We start from the raw sequence: 20,681 nt of genomic DNA, 5'->3' as shown, positions 1-20,681 counted from the left end.
CCTGATGTCATGGTCCTCTTTGAGAAAGAAGGACAAAGAACAACTATAATTGTAGGAATTTAGAACCACATAAAAATATAAGAACTGTACTCCCATTTTCATGCATATTTAAGTGACAGATGGAGTAAAGTCTGAGGAACTTAGAAAATTTGACATCATCTTTCAGAAATTAGAAACCATAATAAATTTGTCATGATGTGTTTATGAAATCCAAATGTAAATTAAAACTATAATCTCCAAAAAAATCTGTGTAACAATATAATTATTTCCAAAGAATAAATCACTGCCACTTTACCACTTCTCTCTCTAGAGTTATAGAATAATAGGATCATGCATTTAGAGCTGAAAAGGAACTAAGAAATCATCTAGTCTATCCCCTTCATTTTACAAATGACAAAACTGAAACCCAGGGAAGTTGAGTAAATTGCCTAAGGTCACGAATATACTTAGTGACAGAGCTGGATTTGAACCCAACTCTTCTAACTTCAAATCCCTACATTTTATAGTTTTCATTTCACTCTGGAAAGATAAAAAAAAAAAAAGGAAATGAACTACTTAAAGAGGAAATACTTTCCATCTCTAAAGCTCTCACATTTGAGACTCACTTTTAAAGTTGTGGTCCTGAGTACCTGAGTTCAAATCTGGCCTCAGACAGTTGACACTTACTATCTGTGTGACCCTAGGCAAGTCACTTAACCCCCATTGCCCCACCAAAAAATAAAAAAATAAAAAAGTTGTGGTCCTATCCAGATTCTGTATGCTTTCTTTTAGTGGATATAAGTAGTCCTCTAACCCTTACCCTCAAAGATGTATTCCTCAGAGGATCTCTAAGGTGTCATAAAATTTGAAAGCCTAATGAATTTCCCCTTCAGATTCCCTGGATCAGGTGACAGATTGGAAAACTACTCCTTAGTCAAAACAGAACCTATACATAGATGATTGGATAGAGAGTTTGGGACTTCTGCATAAAACTCTTCTTACACTGTATATTTTGCCTACAGCTCTGCTCCTCGTTGTAATATTTTATTTTTAAAGAATAAACAGATTATCCAACAATTCAGCATGGGGAGTGGAATAAGTTCTGAGAGTAAAGAATCAGCCAAAAGATCAAAGGAACTTGAAAAAAAACTTCAGGAAGATGCAGAACGAGATGCCCGAACTGTAAAGCTTCTCTTATTGGGTAATATTTCTCTTAATTCATATTAAGATTAATTTTTTTAAAAAAAGGATTAATTTCCACATTTTAAACTTAGTTTCAAAGAAAATAATTTTGGGAAGTTTTGTATATAAGTATTGAGTCATATCCTCAAATATACATCACACTCTGCAAAATATGAGAAATCATATTTTTATTATTTTATTCATGGAATTTCATTAAAATACTGCCTAAATTATCTAGAAAGTTAAAATAGTAATATTAGAATAACTAAAATGTTTCATCATGCCCATTTATGATCTTTGGAAGGCATATTTGAATGTTTAACTTTTGAACCAATATCAACAGACCAACAATAAACACAACTATGGCATATTCACAATGCCAAAGTTAAAGTATCTATCTGCTGAACTGTCACAATTTTGATCTTGAGAATTTCTCCCCATTCACTTCATTTTCTATTGGTCAGATTTTAGGATTTGAAAATCAAAGGAACATATTGCATTGTGGTGTGTGTATGTGTGTGTGTGTGTGTATGTGTTTGTAATATACTATAATTCAAATGTTGCTCTTTTTTAGGACATTATTCAACATATTCAATAGACATAAAACCAAATATTTATTAGGACTATACACTTCCTTAGTGAAAAATGAATTTTGTAGGAAAAAATAAAAAATATATAGTGATACTTAACTATAATATCATACAATAATAATAGCATTTATGTTTCAATTTAAACTTTGCAAAGCAGTATATGTATGTTATCTTGTTTGATCATTTCAATCTATGCTTCTCTATAAGTAATGACATATTTCTTAAAGTCAGTTTTGTTACATTTAAAATGTCAAATTCAATGCTATAAATAGAATTTTATTTTTAATGAAATAAATTTTAAAATTAATTATTCATTTAATTAAATGTTATAAATAGAATATATTTTAATGAAGGTTTGAGCAGAAATCATTGCAGAGAACTAACCAAGAAGTATCAAAACAAATGTATTTTAAATTCATATTTTCATAATTATCCTGTGTTAATTATCTTACAGAATAATGTAGTCATTTTATTATCTTTCATTTTTTACTCATGCATTGAAAGAAAGAACAAGTAGTTCTCGCATGTGTGAGCTATGTACCATATATGAACATATATACCATATAATAAATTTTTTCCTGAATCTTAAACTTTTCACTTTAATGGTCACAATAAAAAATGTTTAGTATTAAATATCTATGATGAAAAAGGTTTCCAAAATTAGAATTATGATATAAAAAGTGGAGTTGATTCATCCCTTCCCAAGACATACATTAAAAGAAGAGGGGTGGGGAGGAGAATAGTACTGCTTGGTGAGATTTTGGGACAACAGAACTTTGGATTTTTCATTTCAATTTAAGAACTGGGACTTTTAACACTAAAAATATTTATTTATTCTGTGTGTGTGTATATATACACATACATATATGCTTATTTATATTGATGTGTGTGTATAAATGTGTCCAGTTTACCTCTTGAGAAATGAGTTTAATTTAAACTTACCCTGGGATTCACAGAAACCATGGTTTGTAAAGTCAAAGAAAACATTTTCTCTTTCTCTCAATGTGGATTCTTTGATTTTAAAAAACGACCACAAGACTAGACTGTATTCATACCTTTGTTCAATCAGTATTTATTGAGGGCCTATTTTGTACAAGGCAACAGTATTTATTAAGAGCCTGCTTTGAAAGCCATTCTAGACTGATAGCAAGAAAGCTGACCATAGAATAAGGAAAACAACAGTTCAAGTTGCCCTTTCATCCACACAACTGAATGAGGTGTAGAACTGGTGTTGATCTGTGGTGGTAAAGGACTTTCCTCAAGAGCTCATTACAGTGGTAAAATTACAAGTCTGATCAAAGGGAAAAAAATATGAGGGATTGTGCTAAGTGCACTGGGGATATAAAAGTAAAATAGCTCAGATCCTTCCCTCAAAAACTTTGCATTGTGTCTGAGTGGAGATAAGAATGACAGATCCACATATAAGCAAAATGCCAGATAGGTTCTAGTGGAAGAAAAGGTGAGCCCCAGACAGGATGCTCTAGGAAAAAAAAAATCTAAGGAGAAAACAATTAAAAATACCAACACCAACACCACACAACCACTGAAAGTAGACTAGAAGACTTAACAATCTTGTCCTTATGTTCTCCAAGGTATTTTTCTGTTCCTTGAATATACTACCTCCAATCCCTGTGCCTTTTCAATGTTTGCCTCCCATACTCCTGTGTGTATATATATGTATGTGTGTGTGTATACATGCACACACTTTGTTATATACTCAATTAATATATGAACTCCTCAAAGGGAGGGAGGTTTCTATTTTATTTATTCATTTGTTGATTCACTTATTTGTTTGTTCATTCATTCATTCAATTTTTTTACTTATTGAATCACATTAATTTATTTAGTTATTTACTCATTTGCTTATTTGTTTGTTTATAGGTTTATATTTTGGTATAGGCAATTCTTCTTAGTGCATAGCCTGGCACAGCATATGTTCTTTTCTTTTTTCTTTTTTTTTTTTTTTGGTGAGGCAATTGGGGTTAAGTGACTTGCCCAGGGTTACACAGCTAGTTTAAGTGTCTGAGGCCGGATTTGAACTCAGGTACTCCTGAATCCAGGGCCAGTGCTTTATTTACTGCACCATCTAGCTGCCCCATAGCATATGCTCTTAATAAATTTTGTTTTATTTATATTATCCTCATTAGATTGTGAAGTCTAAGTATTTAAATATACATATTTACTTAAATATAGGATACATTCAACACTTTAACTATAATAGACACTGAGGTATGTAGATACACCTTCAAAGGACGTGTATCATTCAGTAATGTTGAATGCCAACTTCATGTTTGACTTCAGAGCCATCAAACATTTGTCTTATAAGCAAAGGGTTATGTTGCAGATAGGTACCCATTTTATTGCTCTTATAGATTTTATATAGCATTATAAAACAGATGTCACTTTCTTCAGGAAAAGATAGGTTGCTAGTAAATGCTAAATATGAAATTTATATTTTGAAAGCACCCAATAATTACCATTAAATATCTAATACCAAGTGATTAAAATTCAACCCATAAAACGGCATGAACAAAGAAATATTTGAACAATATGCTTAATGTTAAATGCACAAGTCATTCTAAATGGAGATTTGGGGGCAGTGGGTAATCACCAAATTTTTTAAAATTTCCTTTTTTGTTTGCTTGAATCTTACATCTACTAACAAATTACTTATTGTTTATCTAAGGATTCTTTTGGTGAGTTTCACTGTATGTGTGTGTTTTGTATAAAGTCCCTCTTTTTGCATATCCTGCTTTGAATTTCATATAGAAGCTGGTAGCTCCCCTACTCAGCAAGCCATTCTTTGTAATACAGGATAATAATAATAAAATTAAGGAAATAAAGCAGTTCAGGAAAACTAACCAATACATCAATTAAATCTTATGTCCTATTCAGTATTTCCAATGTAGCATCCCACCTCTGCAAAGAAGGGAAGTGCCTCACTTTTTCTTTGGGGAACAATCTTAGACATTATAATCATACAACATTTGCTCTCTCTCCCTTTCTGTCTCTTTCTCTCCCCGCTTCCCCATTCTTTCAATACACATGGAAGTGCCCACTGAGTATATTCTTTTGCTGGTTCTGCTTACTTTACTCTGTCCCAGTTCATATGTCTTCTCAGGTATTGATTATCAGTAGGATCACAGGACTCTCATCATTGATTCTGTGTTTCTCTTTATATGTATGAGGATTCTTTATCTTATTTTTGTCATTTTATAAAGCTAAAATTGTCAGAATTATAAAATAAAGGAAGACTCCTTAAGTTTTAGAATTATCTTATCTGATTTTATTATTTTAAATACTTGTTTTAGTTATTTGGAAAATAGAGTCATGATTCAGGTATTATATAAGAATGAAAAACCATCATATGTAGTAAATCCTTCAGTATCTTAAGCATGTGTGATTTTTATCAGTGTGGGTATTATCTTTATTGAAATAGATCACAATCTATCTATGTCAATTTTCATTAAGATACTTTAGACAGATTTTTTGTCACCCCATAGCTCACCTGGTTGGTGAGCCCCTTGGACAGCAGCTCACAGGTTATGGCTGTACCTATACCCAAAGCACTTCAGCAGGATGGGTCCTACCTCAAGTTGAGGTCCAACAGCCTTTAAAAACCTAGTTTCAATTCCATGCAATGATGAAACATTGAAGTAATACTTGAATGGAAGACATAATTAATATTTTAGGCTTTTTGAATTAGAGTCATAAAAGATACTAGAAGTCATCAAATCCAATCCTCTCATTTTAGAGGTAAGGAAATGGAGTCCCAAAGAAGTTCATTGACTCAGCCAAGGTCACACTGGTAGTAATCAGCAGAGTTGGAATTAGAACTCAGATATTCTGACTCAGAATTCCATGCCCTTTGCAATATATCCTTCCTCTCAAATATATTACCAAATCTATGTCTTATAATCATTTTAAGTTTCCTTAACCATTTCTTGGGCAACCATGTCTCTAAATCTAATTATAAGTATTCAAAAGTATATGAACAGGGGGCAGCTAGGTGGAGCAGTGGATAAAGCACCAGCCCTGGATTCAGGAGTTCCTGAGTTCAAATCTGGCCTCAGACACTTGACACTTACTGGCTGTGTGACCCTGGACAAGTCACTTAACCCCCATTGCCCCGCAAAAAAAAAAAAAAAGTATATGAACAGACATGCCAGTGCCTGAGTGTCTGTTTCCACTTGTCAGGTGGGGTTATACAGAAAAGTACCTTTATAGACATAGTATATTTCAGCTATGAAGCATTGTAGATTGGTACCTTTAGAGAGTATATGGAATTAAAGTGAAAAACAAAGACACATTAACCTATGGTTTTTCTCTTAAATGAAGTTTGAAATTATGCAAGGAAAGTTACAATATTCTTCTTACCCATTTACCCAGTCAACCTCTCTGTATCAGATCCATATCCCTGAAGATTATTGAAAGCAAGAAAAGAACTATCTGTAAATATTCATAGCAACACTAATTGAAATAGCAAAAATTTGTAAAGAAACTATGCCCAGTGATTGAAGAAATTATGGTATGTCTATTGCTATGTCTTAAGGTATAATGAGTATGAAAAGTTCAGAGAAATGTGGGAAGATTTGTAAGATGTTACACAGGGTGAACAAAGCACGACCAAATTAACATTATACTTGATTATGACAATAATATTAATGAAGACAATCTTCACTGTTTAACAAAACTCACGTAAATATATTAGATGATGCTTATGTCAACTGAGAATAGTGCCTGTCACATAGAAGGCACTTGATTAATTATTGACTTGAAGAATAATTACAATACAAGATAGAATGTGAAAAAGCAAAGGAGGCTATACAGACAAAATAAATGATTTAAAGAAAATTTGAGAAGCAGATACATCAACATGGAGAAAGCTGTGATTTAAGAGTTAGCTGAGTATAAGTAAATAAATCACCAAGTTTCTGGTTTAACAGTAATTAGTAGATTCAGTCATTCATTGAACAAATATTTATGCTGAGTATCTTACATAGATAGATGAAATATCCTTTGACATCAAAGGGCTTATAGAATAAGGTACAGAGCCCAGCACTTTTTAAGTACTTAATAAATGTTTTTAATTAATTAAAATCACATATTTTAATATATTTTCTCCCTGTCCTATTCAGAAAATAATGCTTTCAAGTGTTGTGAAATTTAAAATAAATTTTATATGAAACATATTAATATATGATTATTAAAGAAATGTTAAATTATAAAACTAGGGTTTATTGTAACAACTTCCATTGGGACAGGTCTCTACCAGGAATTCTACACAAACGGAGCTTCAGAAATAGTTTTTGGGGCACATGAAAATGCAATTGTGAATGTGGAAAATGGGAACTAGTCCCAGACAGCCTTAAATGGATAATGCCCCCAAGTGGTCTAATGTTAAGGCCCTGTATGGTTGCCAAATACTAATCATAGTATGTCTGAGAAGAAATTTTTGGGCCAGATAATAGAGGAAATGGAAAAGAAATTACTTCTTACCCTTCTAGAACTTACTCAAAGATGCATAGAAATGAGCTTGATAGCAACCTCCCCACCAAAACCCCAACAAAACTAAAACCAAAACAAACAAAAAACAAACAAAAATGAAACCCATCAAGAAACAAGCAAACAAAAATCTGGATATGAGAGTCCACCAACTTGATCCTCATACTAGCTATATGACATAGGTACATGGCATCATTTCTCCCATTTTAGAGAAGAAAGAACCTATTATCATAAAAGTTAAGGACTTGCCCAGGATCACAGTTTTAAGTGCTCAGAGGCCTAGATCTCTCCTTATTCCAAGGCTAAGCATAATTTTTCAAATCTTATTGCCTCAATGCAACTAGAAAGCAATATAAAAAATCTTCATTCAATTCTCCCTATCTCATGATCTTACAGGGAACAGAATATTTGAACAGGGTACTTGACAGAGAGAGGAAATAATGGCGTTACTGATGATTCTCTTTCCCCTAGCTTGAAAATTTCATTCTAAATCATTATGTCTATCTCTAAGTAATATATGCTTCTACCTCTAATTGTGACTATTATTTGGTGAAGCAATCCCCACCAGTGCTAGGGAACATGCATTCCTAAGGGGCAGAAGAAATAAGAAGAGCTTCCTCAGCTGTCTTCTTGGAATTACCCACTTGGACAAAGATGAAAGTCTTCTTTATATTCCAGGGTTTCTGATTTAGCAAAGTACCTGGAACATAGTAGGTTCTTAATAAATGATTGTTGATTTAAATTGAACGATACCCAACCTACTGGTATAAGTAATCAAGAAGGGGAATCAAAAGAATCAAAGGCTAATATAATATTTAGACCAAGTTCTGCTATCCATTACCCACATTCTTTTGACTGCAACATTCTGAGACAAGATTGCCTTGAGGAAAAAAAAATGAAATTGAATCCAATTCAACAAACATTGATTAAACACATTTTATGAGCAAGGAGCTTGTCTAGGTTCTGGGAATACCAAGTGAAAAAAAATAGTTTCTGCTCTCAAGGAGTTTATAGTCTAAGAAGGTAGATATGAAATATATACTAATAATTATGATATAAGATAGAATTTGAAAAGGCAAAGGATAGATCCTGACAAAATAAATTTCTTAAGAAAATTGGAAGAAAAGAAACTATTTTCAATTGTGGAATGGGTAGATGGAAATGTTCTTATAGGATGTGGCACTTTGTTTAGGCCTTGAAATTTGAAAAATACATCAACATAGAGAAAGCCTCTTTGCCTACTTCCAGGTAGTCATAAGTTGAAAAAATGTGGTTTATTACCTATAGAATATTAGGCATCGTACTGTGAAGAACATAAATTTATTTCTTGCTATTTTAGTTGTGAAATATAATTTCATGCTTTTAAATATATGCACATCATCTTCTGAACCAAAAATTTATATTCATGATCTATTGGAGTATTATATTTCATTGAGTTCTCTTCAAAGTATTACCCTAAAAAATCAGACTGTCTTCATAATATGTGTGTTATATGATTTGTCATACTTGCAAGGTTTTCCAGGAACACTACTTGTATTTTCAGCCTAGCTGCCATGAGGTCTGTTTTTTAAATCACCTAGAGTTGAGTTTCTGCCCCCCCCTAGTTGCAAGTTTTCTCAAGGGTATATACTGGTCCTTCTCTTTTCACTCTATTCTTTGTCCTAAGTAATCGCATCATCTCCCATGGAATTGACTAGCCCTTCTTTGCAGATGACTTCAAAATCTACATATCTGTCTCTCTCTCTCTCTCTCTCTCTCTCTCTCTCTCTCTCTCTCCTTTTCTTTTTTTTTTATTGGTGGTCTGCAGTGAGGGTATAAGTAACTTACCTCGGATCACACATCACACAGCTAGTAAGTGCCAAGTGTCTGAGCTGGATTTGAACTCAGTTCCTCCTGAATCCAAGGCTAGTGCTTTATCCTCTATGCCATCTAGCTGCCCCCTATTCTTTCTCTTAAACTTCACTTTTGAATCACTAATTGACTATTATACTTTTCAAAGTGAATGCCCCAGAGCCATCATAAACTCAACATGTCTAAAATTGAATGCATTATCATTCTTCCTGAACCCTCCCTCTCTTCCACTTGCCTATTTCTTTTTTAAACATCACCATCCTAGTTTGTTAAGTCCTTTGAAATATCCTTGGCTCTTCTTTATGCATCCTCTCCAGGTATCTAATCATTGACAATCTTTGCTATTTTACATTCCTTAAGTGTCTTGCATCTCACCCTTTCTCTACTCTCATTCACCTACCATGGAAGTTCAGCCTCTCATTACTTCTTACCTAGATAATTTCAACATCCTTCTGCTTTGTCTCCTGTCTCAAGTCTCTCCGTCCTTCAATTCATCCTACACACTGCTCCTAAATAATTTTCCTTTAAGGCAGATTTAACCATATGACTCCTACTCAAATAAATTTCATTAGTTTCTTGGATACCATACAAACTATTGTGTTTAGCTTTTAAGACCCTACAGAACCTGGCCCCAACCTATATTTACATCCTTATTCAATATTATTCTCCTTCCCATACTCCAGGTAAACCGACCTCTCTTTTCTGACATAGGACCCTCCATTCCCTGTCTCCATAACGTTGGACTGGGTATACTCTGAGCCTGAAATACACTCCCTCCTTACTGCCCTCAGAATTCCCCTCTTCCTTAAAGATACAGTTTATGTTTATTAATGTTAATTAACATAATTCCAGCTTCAAAAGTCATCTAAATCAGCTCTCTGATCTTATCTAGTACATTGTGCTGCTGCCTATTTGTCTAAATTCTTTTCTCATTGAGGAAGATAGTTTTTAAGATCATATTATTATGAAACCAAATACTTCCATGGGAATATATTTTCTTTTTGGATTTCTCTCACCTATATGCTTTGCTGCAAAATGGGAGGGTAAACTCTGAGGTCTCTTACAATTAGAGATTTATGTTCTTTTCACTGCCCTTTGGATTAATTACAATTTTGATTCTCTAGTTTCAAAATTTACAGCCATCTAGCATCAACAAGAGAACAATGGTAACAAGATGGGTTTTTATGATAGGGAGAAGACAGCATCATGAAAAGTGCTGCACAATTTCTTAAAAACAATTCAGTGCACTCATCTACTTCTATTCAATATAGGACCTAGAGCATTATCTATCTTCATTCTATGTTACTACATCAACTATTTCATAATCTGAGCAATTCACATTCTTTACCTCTCCTTTCTCCTCCAACCCCCTAGCCTCCCAATATGGATTGCAAGTCTATTATTTTTTCAGTGACTATCAGTCTCAATAAAGAATAGTATAATATTCTCAGGCTTGACGCAATGAGTACAATGTTACTTGAAAGTAGAAGCATATAGAAAATCTCATCATCTATCTACTGAGGAACACTCCTCCATTTCAACTTTCATGACAGTGACAAGATATATGAGATAACCATATGTCCCTGACCCATGCCTTGGTTAATTACGCTCATCAGATAACTGAACAAATTTATATCTGTAGTTGCAGCTACCAAAAAGAATGCTTTAATAATAACAGTTTTTTTTTTCTAATCCTGGGTGACATGAAAAGCATCTTGTTAAAACATGAAAGGCTCCTTTAAAAAATCCTATTACCAGCACTCATCATCTTTTTTGCTTGTTCTTCAGAATTTCATAGAGTATGTCCTTTTTACATTATTCTATATTGTATAGTCATAAATGTTTCAGTCTTTTGCCAAATTCTGGGCAGGAGATTTCTTTTTAGCATAAATAGCTTTATTTAAACTTTTCTTTGTTTTTGGAACAAAATAGTTACAGACAATAGCACAAAGAGCCAACTACTTGGAGAATTTCACAATATCCCATAGTGTAATGGCCTATTTGCAACTTACAAATTTGCAAGTTCCAGATGCAAAACTAATTATTTACAAAGTTGCAATTATTTACAAAGGATGCCAGATGGCAGCATCAAATAGCTTTGCATAATGTTGGGTATTTTTTTAACCCAAACTGGCAAAGGCATAATGTTTTCTAAAACTAACATGATAGAATTCAGAGAACTGTTTTGCATAAATTTTGTTGTTTGTTTTGATTCATTTGCTTAAATTAATCAGTGCCACTTGCACAATATTAGTTTAACAAAATGCATTCTGAGCTGAGGTGGAATCCATCAATTTTGTCATATAATATCATGCCCACTTCACTACATCCTGTTAAGGTTTGCCACATAAAAATTGCAATTTTAAGGAGTAATTTACATATTTTTATTGAAAATGTTTAGGTTCTTTTTGTTCACCCCAAAGCCTGAACTAAGTTGTTTGTGATTCACCACTTTACATAATTTATAATTACTTATCGTACATACCAACCATAGGTATAACTGGAAGTTACCAGCCTTCTGAGAAAATTAAGAGGGAGAACATGGGGTAAAGGAGGTTTGAGTAAGAAAGAACTGTTGCTGTTGTTGTTGTTGTTAAGTTGTTTCAGTTGTGTCTGATTCTTTGTGATCCCATTTGGGGTTTTCTTGGCAGATACTGAAATGGTTGACCATTTCTTTCTCCAGCTTGTTTTACAGATAAGGAAACTGAGGTAAACAAATTTAAGTGACTTGCCCAAGGTTACATAGCAAGTAAGTGTCTGAGGCCAGATTTGAACTCAGGAAGAGGTGCATTCCTGATTTCAGGTCCAGCACTCCATCCACTGCACCACCTGGCTACCTGTCAGGGGAAAATTACATAGAGAATAATATTAATATATTCATATACTGGAATGGAGCTCTGATCAGTGCAGTAAGCTTTTACAGTGATGTAAATTTCAACTCATCTAGCCTGCCTATCCTTTGCTACCCTCTTCAAGTCCTCCCCAAACCATAAACTATGATGAGATACTTCCTCAAGTTCTCTTGACATTATGAAAGTACCACTGAAACATGTGGGCAATCAGTTATCCCTCCCTCTTCTCACATGTTAAGCCCATGCAATCAATGAAATTTTAAAAACAACCAATAGAATAACTGATAATAATATTTGGCACTTATTTAATGATTTACTGCAGATTACTTTTATGTACATTAACTCTTGTGATCTTCATGACATTCCAGCGAATTAAGCAAGACCTTGTAGAACAGACCAGCTTTTGTCCATGGTCAGTGCTTAGGTTTGATTGTGTAATGCTAAATGGTCATTTTATTTCCTTTAAATTATCAATATTATATATATACATATGCATATATAAAAATATGTGTATAAATATATTAATATTGTTAATGTAATTTGTTAATGAATGTCATCTAAACACAAGTTCTGGTAGATTCTACTGAGATACAGTCTTTGAATATGGACTTGATGATTGGTTGTTTCTAGTGTCAGAATGACTGTCTATATGGGTTCAGAAAGGCTTCAATGAGGAGCAGTCGTTTATAGTAAGGATACAGATAAATTTATTTAGTGAAAGTGGGTTCATAAGATTGTATACTAATGGATGAAAAGGATGTAATCTACATGATAGATAAAGTTCCCAAACTAATGTTTAATCCATGTCCAAGAATCACAGTTCTGGGTGTATATATACCAAGGTAGGTCACCTTTTAAAGGCTTCTCACACATATTTATTTATTTGTTTGTTTGTTTTGTACATAGTGTCATCACTCAGAGTTTCCTCTGGAAATAACACAATTTGTTTGGTGTCTAGTTGTTCAAAGATGAAAAGATGTCTCACATGTCTTTAAGTTGTTATTTAATCCAGTACCTGGTGGCCCAGTGAATACAGTGCAGGGCCTGGACTCAGGAAGAACTTAGTTCAAATCCAGCTTCAGATACTTTCTTTTTGACTCTGGGCAAATCACTTAACATTGTTTATCTCAGTTTCTTCATTTGTAAAAGAGTGGAGAAGGAAAATGGCAAAACCATTCCACTACCTTTGCCCTACAAACCAACCAAATAAACACAAAACAAATGTGGTAATGAGAGTCAAACACTGCTGAGATGACTCGATAACAACAAAAACATTTATCACCCCTTGTGTTAAGGATTAAAAAGCAGCTATAGTGTACTAGAAAGGACTTTAGATTTATATCCTTATATTCTGGATATATTACTTATGATCTGAGAAAATCGTTTACAGTGCTTAATTTTTCCTGAAAAAAAAAGTTTATGCTAGGTGATCTCAAAGTATATTGGAGCTCTAAATCTTCATGATCCTTATTTAGTCAATGTGCATGTACATTCATGATATTTTATTAATTTTATAATACCTATATGTAATAAGTCACTATATAATATGTATGTGTATATAATATGCTAATTTTCGCCTGTAAATTAATTTCATTCATCAGGATATATTGCGTATTATGACTACTTAAGGAGTGTCTTTAAAATATTAAAATAGAATCTGATAGCTACATAAGGACAACATGTGACAACAGAAATGCTAAGATCAAAGGGAAAATGTACTTTCCTAAGTATTGTCTTCTTTTATACTATTCTAGTTCCTAATGCTTTCTTCTTTCCCTCTTTCTTCTTTCCTTCCTTCCTCCACAAATATTTATTGAAACACTTATTATGTGAGCATAAAAATAACTATAAGCATGCCCTAAATTCTAGTTAGTCTTTGTCTCCATTGACAAAAGAAATAGTTGGGCTATTAATACAAATATTGGGGGAGTGTAAACTAGCAAACACGAGTGGCTTGGGCCTAGAATGACTCATTTTGCCTTTTTCCCACATCACAAGATGATTGCTCAACTTCTTCCTACACTTTGCTTCTTGGACACAGTCTATGTCACATGCTACCAATGAACACTGGGAGACTAAAACTATCCAAATCAAATTTCACTTCCCTGACATAAAAAATCCACACTTTATTTTCATCTGATCAAAATAGTGCTAGTCTAAAAAAATTGAGTGATTACCAACTGTCAATAATAGCCCCTCAAAGGGAGCTGAACTCATTTGACCAATTTGGCTCTCAAACTCATTTGTTCAGCTATTGCTTACAGGGGATGTGATTAAAAATCATTTTACCCTTGAAACTGGTTTATCTCTCCTTTGCTTTTGTGGGGTTTGCTTGTTTTTTTACCTGAAGGGAAAAATGATTCTCCCCCTGGATCTGTTTGTTCTGAAGTCAATAATTCAAGAGAGATAGGACTACTTATTACTTATTGATTTGCCTGGCTTGGACATGTAAGTAGATCATCTATTCACCACCCTTTAGGGAAGACAATTAGAATTGTTTACAAAGAGGGCATGGTGCTATGTATGGCTAAATCCTCAGAGAAGGGATCTAAGAGAACAAGAATAGTTCCACCTGTCTGCCCTGAATCAGCTTGTAAACTCATATGAATTGCTCACTGTTTGCTTTGTATTTCTATTGTTGATCTTATTCAGTTATTTCAGTTATGTCCAACTCTCCATGTCCCCATTTGGGATTTTCTTGGCAAGGACACTAGAGTAGTTTGCCATTTCTTTCTCTAGCCTTTTTTATAGATGAAGAAATTGAGGCAAACAAGTTTAAGTGTTTTACCCAGGATAACTCAGCTAGTAAGTGTCTAAAGCCAAATTTTAACTCAGGAAGATGAGTCTTCCCAACTCTATGCCTGGCACTCTATTCTCTTTCTAGCTTGAACCTTGGACAATTTCAATTAAAAAAATGCTGACTCTGTCTACTAGCATTCTGTGAAGATCCAAATAAGGTGTCATCTCCATGAAATATTGTACAATCTCTCACACCTTTTGAAAGCAATTTCATTTTTAAAATTATATCACTTTCACTGGACCTCTGAGCATGTTGTATTCTGACTTGTCAGTATTATTTGTGCCTATATGTTTTCTACAACTAGACCACAAACTCCCTTGGAGAAATGAATTGAGCTTCTTTTATCTTTATGTTGCTTAAATAAATATTATTGATTTGAATGGAATATTAAAATAAATAAAAGCCCTATGATGTTTGTTCATGTTTTATGTGGAAAGTCTATATTAGCCTATTGCCTAAAGATTACACATGACAACCTGTTTATAATTAACTTGCTATCAATATAGTGAAAAGCTTTAAGAGTCTCTCCTGTGGCCCTGGCTTGATCAACATTCTTATTGTAAGAACTGGATGTCATGGATTAAGCCACAGAAAATAGAAATTTAATTTATAAATTACATAAAGCTATAGAGGATATCAAACATGGCAGAAAATAGAATTGATTAAATTTATCTCAATAGACTAGCAAATCATGCTAAGTGAAAAAGATCTGGGAGTTAGTTGACAGTTCAAAGTGAGTATCATACAGTGGGTGGAAAAAAATGTATTCTTTCCATACAAATAGTACCTAGGTTCTAGGTATGGTTACTGCAACACCTCTCAATAATGCTGATTAGTAGCTCATTCTCAATGTGGCAGGAATTCTCCATTGTGAATGATTTGGTGTTTGTAGGGTAGGGGGTGGTTTCTTTCCATATAGTAGATTTAGACAGGAGCCTGGTAAACCCCTTCAACCTCATTCATTGGGGGAGGTCTGGCAAATGTATAAGTAAAAGATATAGAATATTGTTAAATGTGGCTTAGTTAAGGAAATGGACACTTACTAGCTGTGTGACCTGGGCAAGTCACTTAACCCTCATTGCCTCGCCAAAAAAAAAAAAAAAGATTCCAGGATTTTCATTGGTTCCAAGTTCAATGTGAGTTAATGCTATGAAATGTTCTGTCCCTCCCCCAAACCTTAGAGAATTTTGCAAAAGTATAAAGTCTAGAACTAGGAAGATGATAGTTTCAATCATTCTGCTTTGCTCAGACCATGTCTATTGTTTGCTATATTTTAAGAAATAGACTGACAAACTGTATACTGACAAGAGTTGAAAGAGCAGAATGGCAAGTAGATTGCAAAAGTGTATCAAATTAAGATCATTTTAAAGAGATGGGAATAGTTAACCTAGGAAAAAGAAGACTTAGAGAGGGCATAAGGGCTGCTTCAACTATTTGAAGACACTTCTGTGTGAAAGAGTTGTGTTTTTGTCACTGTTGTTTGTCCTTAGTTCTTGAGGATTACCATGACATCTCGATGATGTCATGGCTTGCAGTGAATTGGATTTAAGTGAGGAAGGGCTGTGCAAGGTCACCAGTCTTACTCTCTCCTCACAGCCATCCAGGTTAAGTGGCAAGATATGTTTTGAAGACAACTGGAGATGGCCCCAGATGTTTAAAGCAACTTGAGATTAAGTGACTTGCCCAGGATCACCCAGCTAATAAGTGTCTGAGGTGAGATTTAAACTCGGGTCCTCCCAACTTCAGGGCCAGTATTCTATCCACTGTGCCACCAACTGCCCTGTGAAAGAGTAAAGACTTATTCTGTGTGGCTCCATAAGAAAACTGGGACCGTTGAGCTTAAGTCACAGGAAGGCTGCTATCTGATCAATATATTTTAAAAAGGACTCTTTACACAGATTTACTTAACAGTGGAACTGGTCTGAATCACTTGGTACTATTCTCAGTTCCACGCAGAGGTTTCTGACTATTTACTGCTAATAAAGTCTCTGTTGAAAAGGAGGTGAGCTTAGATAGGCTCTGAGGTCACTGGACAATTCTAAAATATATATTTCCATAGGAAATCTGAAGAATTGGTTCACTTATTCAAATAATCTAGTCAATTCCTTTCCTCCTCTTAGAAAAGACAAAAAGAAAAAGAATATTTGATAAAAATAGCTCTAGAAAAATCAAGAATTAATGAGACTGATGGTTTATAGTTATTAAGTTTATCAAAAATATGTTTATTCTGAAGAGAGACTTTGTGTTCTTAAATTTTAAAAACAAACTATTTCAACCTGGTAAAATGATTTTGTAAAATTTTTGATTATTTCAAATACTGAAAACTTGTGGATATTTTAATTGCATGTGCGCACATGACCTGACAGATATAGCCTGTGATACTTATTAGCATGTGATCCTAAATGAGTCCCTTGAACTTTCAGTGTCCCTAAGGCACTTCTAAGACTATAAATTGAAAATAATGTGCTAATCTGTACTGCCCAAAGAAGTTCCTGATGTTGGAGTTTTCTAAAAAGAAGATGCTACTCTCTGCATGAGTACTTAGGTACTAATGACCTAAAGTACTCTAATTTGCACAACAAACAAAAAACTTACATAAACTGGACCACAAGTCCTTTGATTCCATATATTCTAATTTATTTACTATTTTTAGATTTTAAACATTTAATCTGAGATATTCATAAATCTTATATAGAATGTTTTGATCTAGAAGAGACCTCTTGAGAGCATCTGGTATAATGCCCTTATTTTCCAGATGAGGAAAGTAGGAACCTGAATGTCAAATAGCCTGGAACTGAAAGGCACAGAGCTAATTAGTAGCAGATTGAGTAACAGGAAACCAGTACTCCTGATTCCAATCTAGTACCTTTCTACTACATAAAATTGAAGGATATTTTGTCCTCTTTTCTCTATGGATTCACTTCCTGCCTCTGTTAAAAGAGATGAAATTTAAAGAATACTCCAAGGCCTAAACTGCATCAATTGATGCAAATTTCCCCTATGAGGGGAAGTACATAGAGATAGTAGGATGAATGTTTTTTGTTTAAATTTCAAAAATAAATTTATATATCTCCTTGTAATTATTTGTATTGAAAGTACATTTGCAAAAAAATTAAAAATTAAACTTAAAAATGTAATTTGCACCGATGGAAGAAATACAGTGAAGTATAGTGAAATTAATTCATTAAAATTTTCGTGGTCAACTGATATTCCTGTTCCTCTTAGTATTAAAGTAATATGCCAAATAAGAATAGAATACTGAATTATATGTAGATATGCATTTTTGTTGTTGTTGTTGCTCAGTCATTTCAGTTGTGGTTAACTCTTTGTGATACCATGTGGAGCTTTCTTGGCAAAGATACTGGAGTGGTTTGCCATTTCCTTTTCCAGATCATTGTACAGAAGAGGAAACTGAGGTAAACATGTTTAAGTGACTTGTGCAGGGCTACACAGCAAGTAAGTGTCTGAGGCAATTTTTGAACTCAGGAAGATGAGTCTTCCTGACCCTAGGCCTGCCAATCTATCCACTGTGATACCTAGCTTCACAGACATGCATGTATATTTGTATACACATGTATACACGTTTGCATACAATGTAAATATGTATGCATGCATATACATATTATGTACTCACATTCATACATGTGTATACATATACATATATATGGATAGACAGATATAGAATTAATGACAGCGGTTCAGAGACAGAGACACTCAGAGAAAGACATAGAAACAGAGAAAGAAAGATGTATCATACCTTTAGAAATAATTTTCAGCTTTCCCACATGGAAACTGGAATGAAAACTCCTACCTTAAAGCTGTTTAAGTATAGAATAATATGGGAGAGGTCTTCTGACTTTAAAAAAATATATATTCACAATAAAATATATAATAGTTGGGGGAAATCACATAAATGAACATGATAAATGCATGCAGTGATAAAATGTTCTGTGTACTGTGACCCAGAAAAATCTTTTTAGCAATGCATTCACAATTTGGCAGGGCAGGGTATCTCAGGACATTCTTAGGTACATGCAAACATGTTGCTTAGCAGCTATATTTGGCCTAGTGACATGATCTAATGCTCCAGGAATGGAATTGTCCCTGTGAACTAAGCCCTGTGGTTACTGAAGAAAGTCAGTCATTTTTACTCTCAAATAAATTCAAAATGGTATCCCAGATTACAAATTAATCTTTTACAAACATAACTTTGCTTTTCTTCAGGGTCAATCTTTTGATGACATTATTGAATACACTACTTATTCAAATAGAAAATTAATATAATTGATCTTAAGCAAGTTCTCTCTGGATGCCTTTTATTTTTTTTCCCTAAAAGGTATTTCATGTACAGTAAATTCTACATTATTATCTACCTGACTTTTTAGATTGTGTTATGAATAAATGAGAAATATGTGTGCCCTTCACAAAGACTTATTTTCAGAGAATTATAATATAAAAAGTAGACTTAACTTTTAGACTGTCCTGAGTGTGATTTCTATATCCATGCTTCATAAGGCACTTCAGGCTTATGCCTTGCCTTAGAGTTTTCAGTATGACTATTAGTCTCAGGCTGTCACCTTACTGCTAGCTAGGCAACCAGGCAGCACCAATTTGGGTCTTTACACTTACTCTTTCCCAATTCCAACCCATTGAATACATTGCCCACCTCCAATATAATTGTTTCAGTGCATACATTTAATCGGATCCCTCACTTTTATTCTTTGTATCTGTCTCTATTGATAGAAAAATAATATATAAATATGCATATGCTTACATATAAATGTATACACACACACATTTGTATATGTATAGACATCTAAGAGAGTACACTAACTCTTTCATCAGTTGTCCTATATTCTAACCAAACTGGACTACTCTTATATAGAGGCAGTGTTGCATAGAGGGTGAAGAACTACACCTGGGGTCAGGAAGAAATAGATGACAATCACGCTGCCACCACGACCACCAACCCCAACACTAAGAGATTCTGGGCAATCACTTAACCTTAGAGCTTCAGTTTTTCTCTTTAAAAAATGAAGATAATAAGATGTACTGTACCTGTTTGAGAGGATTTGTGTAAAGTGCAATGGAGATAATATATCACGGTACTTTTTATGCCCTAAAAGAATTATATGTCAGCAATTAACATATAGCTTCCTGTACCCAATGTGTGTATCCCCTTTCAATCATGTTTTGGCTCACACTGTTCCTCTTCCAGCCTCCCAGTAAATAATATGGAGACATTCAAATTGCTTTGAAGTTTCAATAAATCTCATATTGGAAGGGGAGTTGCCAAAGGTAATGGACTCAATTAGACTGAAGTTTGTTATAGGAAAGTCCTGGTCCTCCTTACATAAAGCAACACCCACAAAAAAGAACACGACTTTAGAATATCATAGAAATCTTTCCCATTCAAAATGTGTGCATCAGGGAATGTCATAATATCACAGCTATTCAAAGGATACAACAAAACAAAACAGAATATGGTGCAGATGTCACTGATTTGCCTTTTTTTCAGGTCTCACAATAATCGTAGCACTCTACCTTTCAATAGAGTAAACTGCTCTTTGGAAATCATCAAAGTAGTATTCCACTTTTTTGAGGGGCCTTTCATACTTGAAAATTGACAACTTCTTGTATGTTGGTTTTGACAGAGAAATAATTAGATGGAGAAATTTTTACTTTTAATAACTAAATATATTGTAGCATATTGAAGAGTTTTGTGGCTTATTATCCCATCCATGGATCTTTTGTTGTTGTTGAGGCATTTCAGTTGTGTATGATTCTTTGTGACCCCATTTGGGTTTGTTTTTTTTTTTTGATACAGATACTGGAGTGGTTTGCCATTTCTTTCTCCAGCTCATTTTATAAGTGAGAAACTGAGGCATACAGGGTTAAATGACTTGCCCAGGGTCACACAGC

The 20,681-nt window shown here is 33.9% G+C and overlaps 1 protein-coding gene across 2 annotated transcripts in view; it reads left to right on the top strand.

Annotated features, from left to right (window-relative positions):
• Positions 1-1,062: 1,062 nt before the first annotated feature.
• Positions 1,063-20,681, top strand: part of GNAT3 (G protein subunit alpha transducin 3) — an 82,063-nt gene continuing 62,444 nt past the window's right edge. For both annotated transcript variants that reach the window (XM_043967951.1, XM_043967950.1), the window contains exon 1: positions 1,063-1,180. In XM_043967951.1, coding sequence (XP_043823886.1) covers positions 1,063-1,180 — 118 coding nt within the window. The remainder of the gene's footprint in view (positions 1,181-20,681) is intronic.

This window comes from Dromiciops gliroides, chromosome 5 (genome assembly GCF_019393635.1).
Source record: "Dromiciops gliroides isolate mDroGli1 chromosome 5, mDroGli1.pri, whole genome shotgun sequence".
NCBI lineage: Eukaryota > Metazoa > Chordata > Mammalia > Microbiotheria > Microbiotheriidae > Dromiciops > Dromiciops gliroides.
The sequence above is the reverse complement of the archived record's forward strand: the minus strand, read 5'-3'. Positions and strand labels throughout refer to the sequence as shown.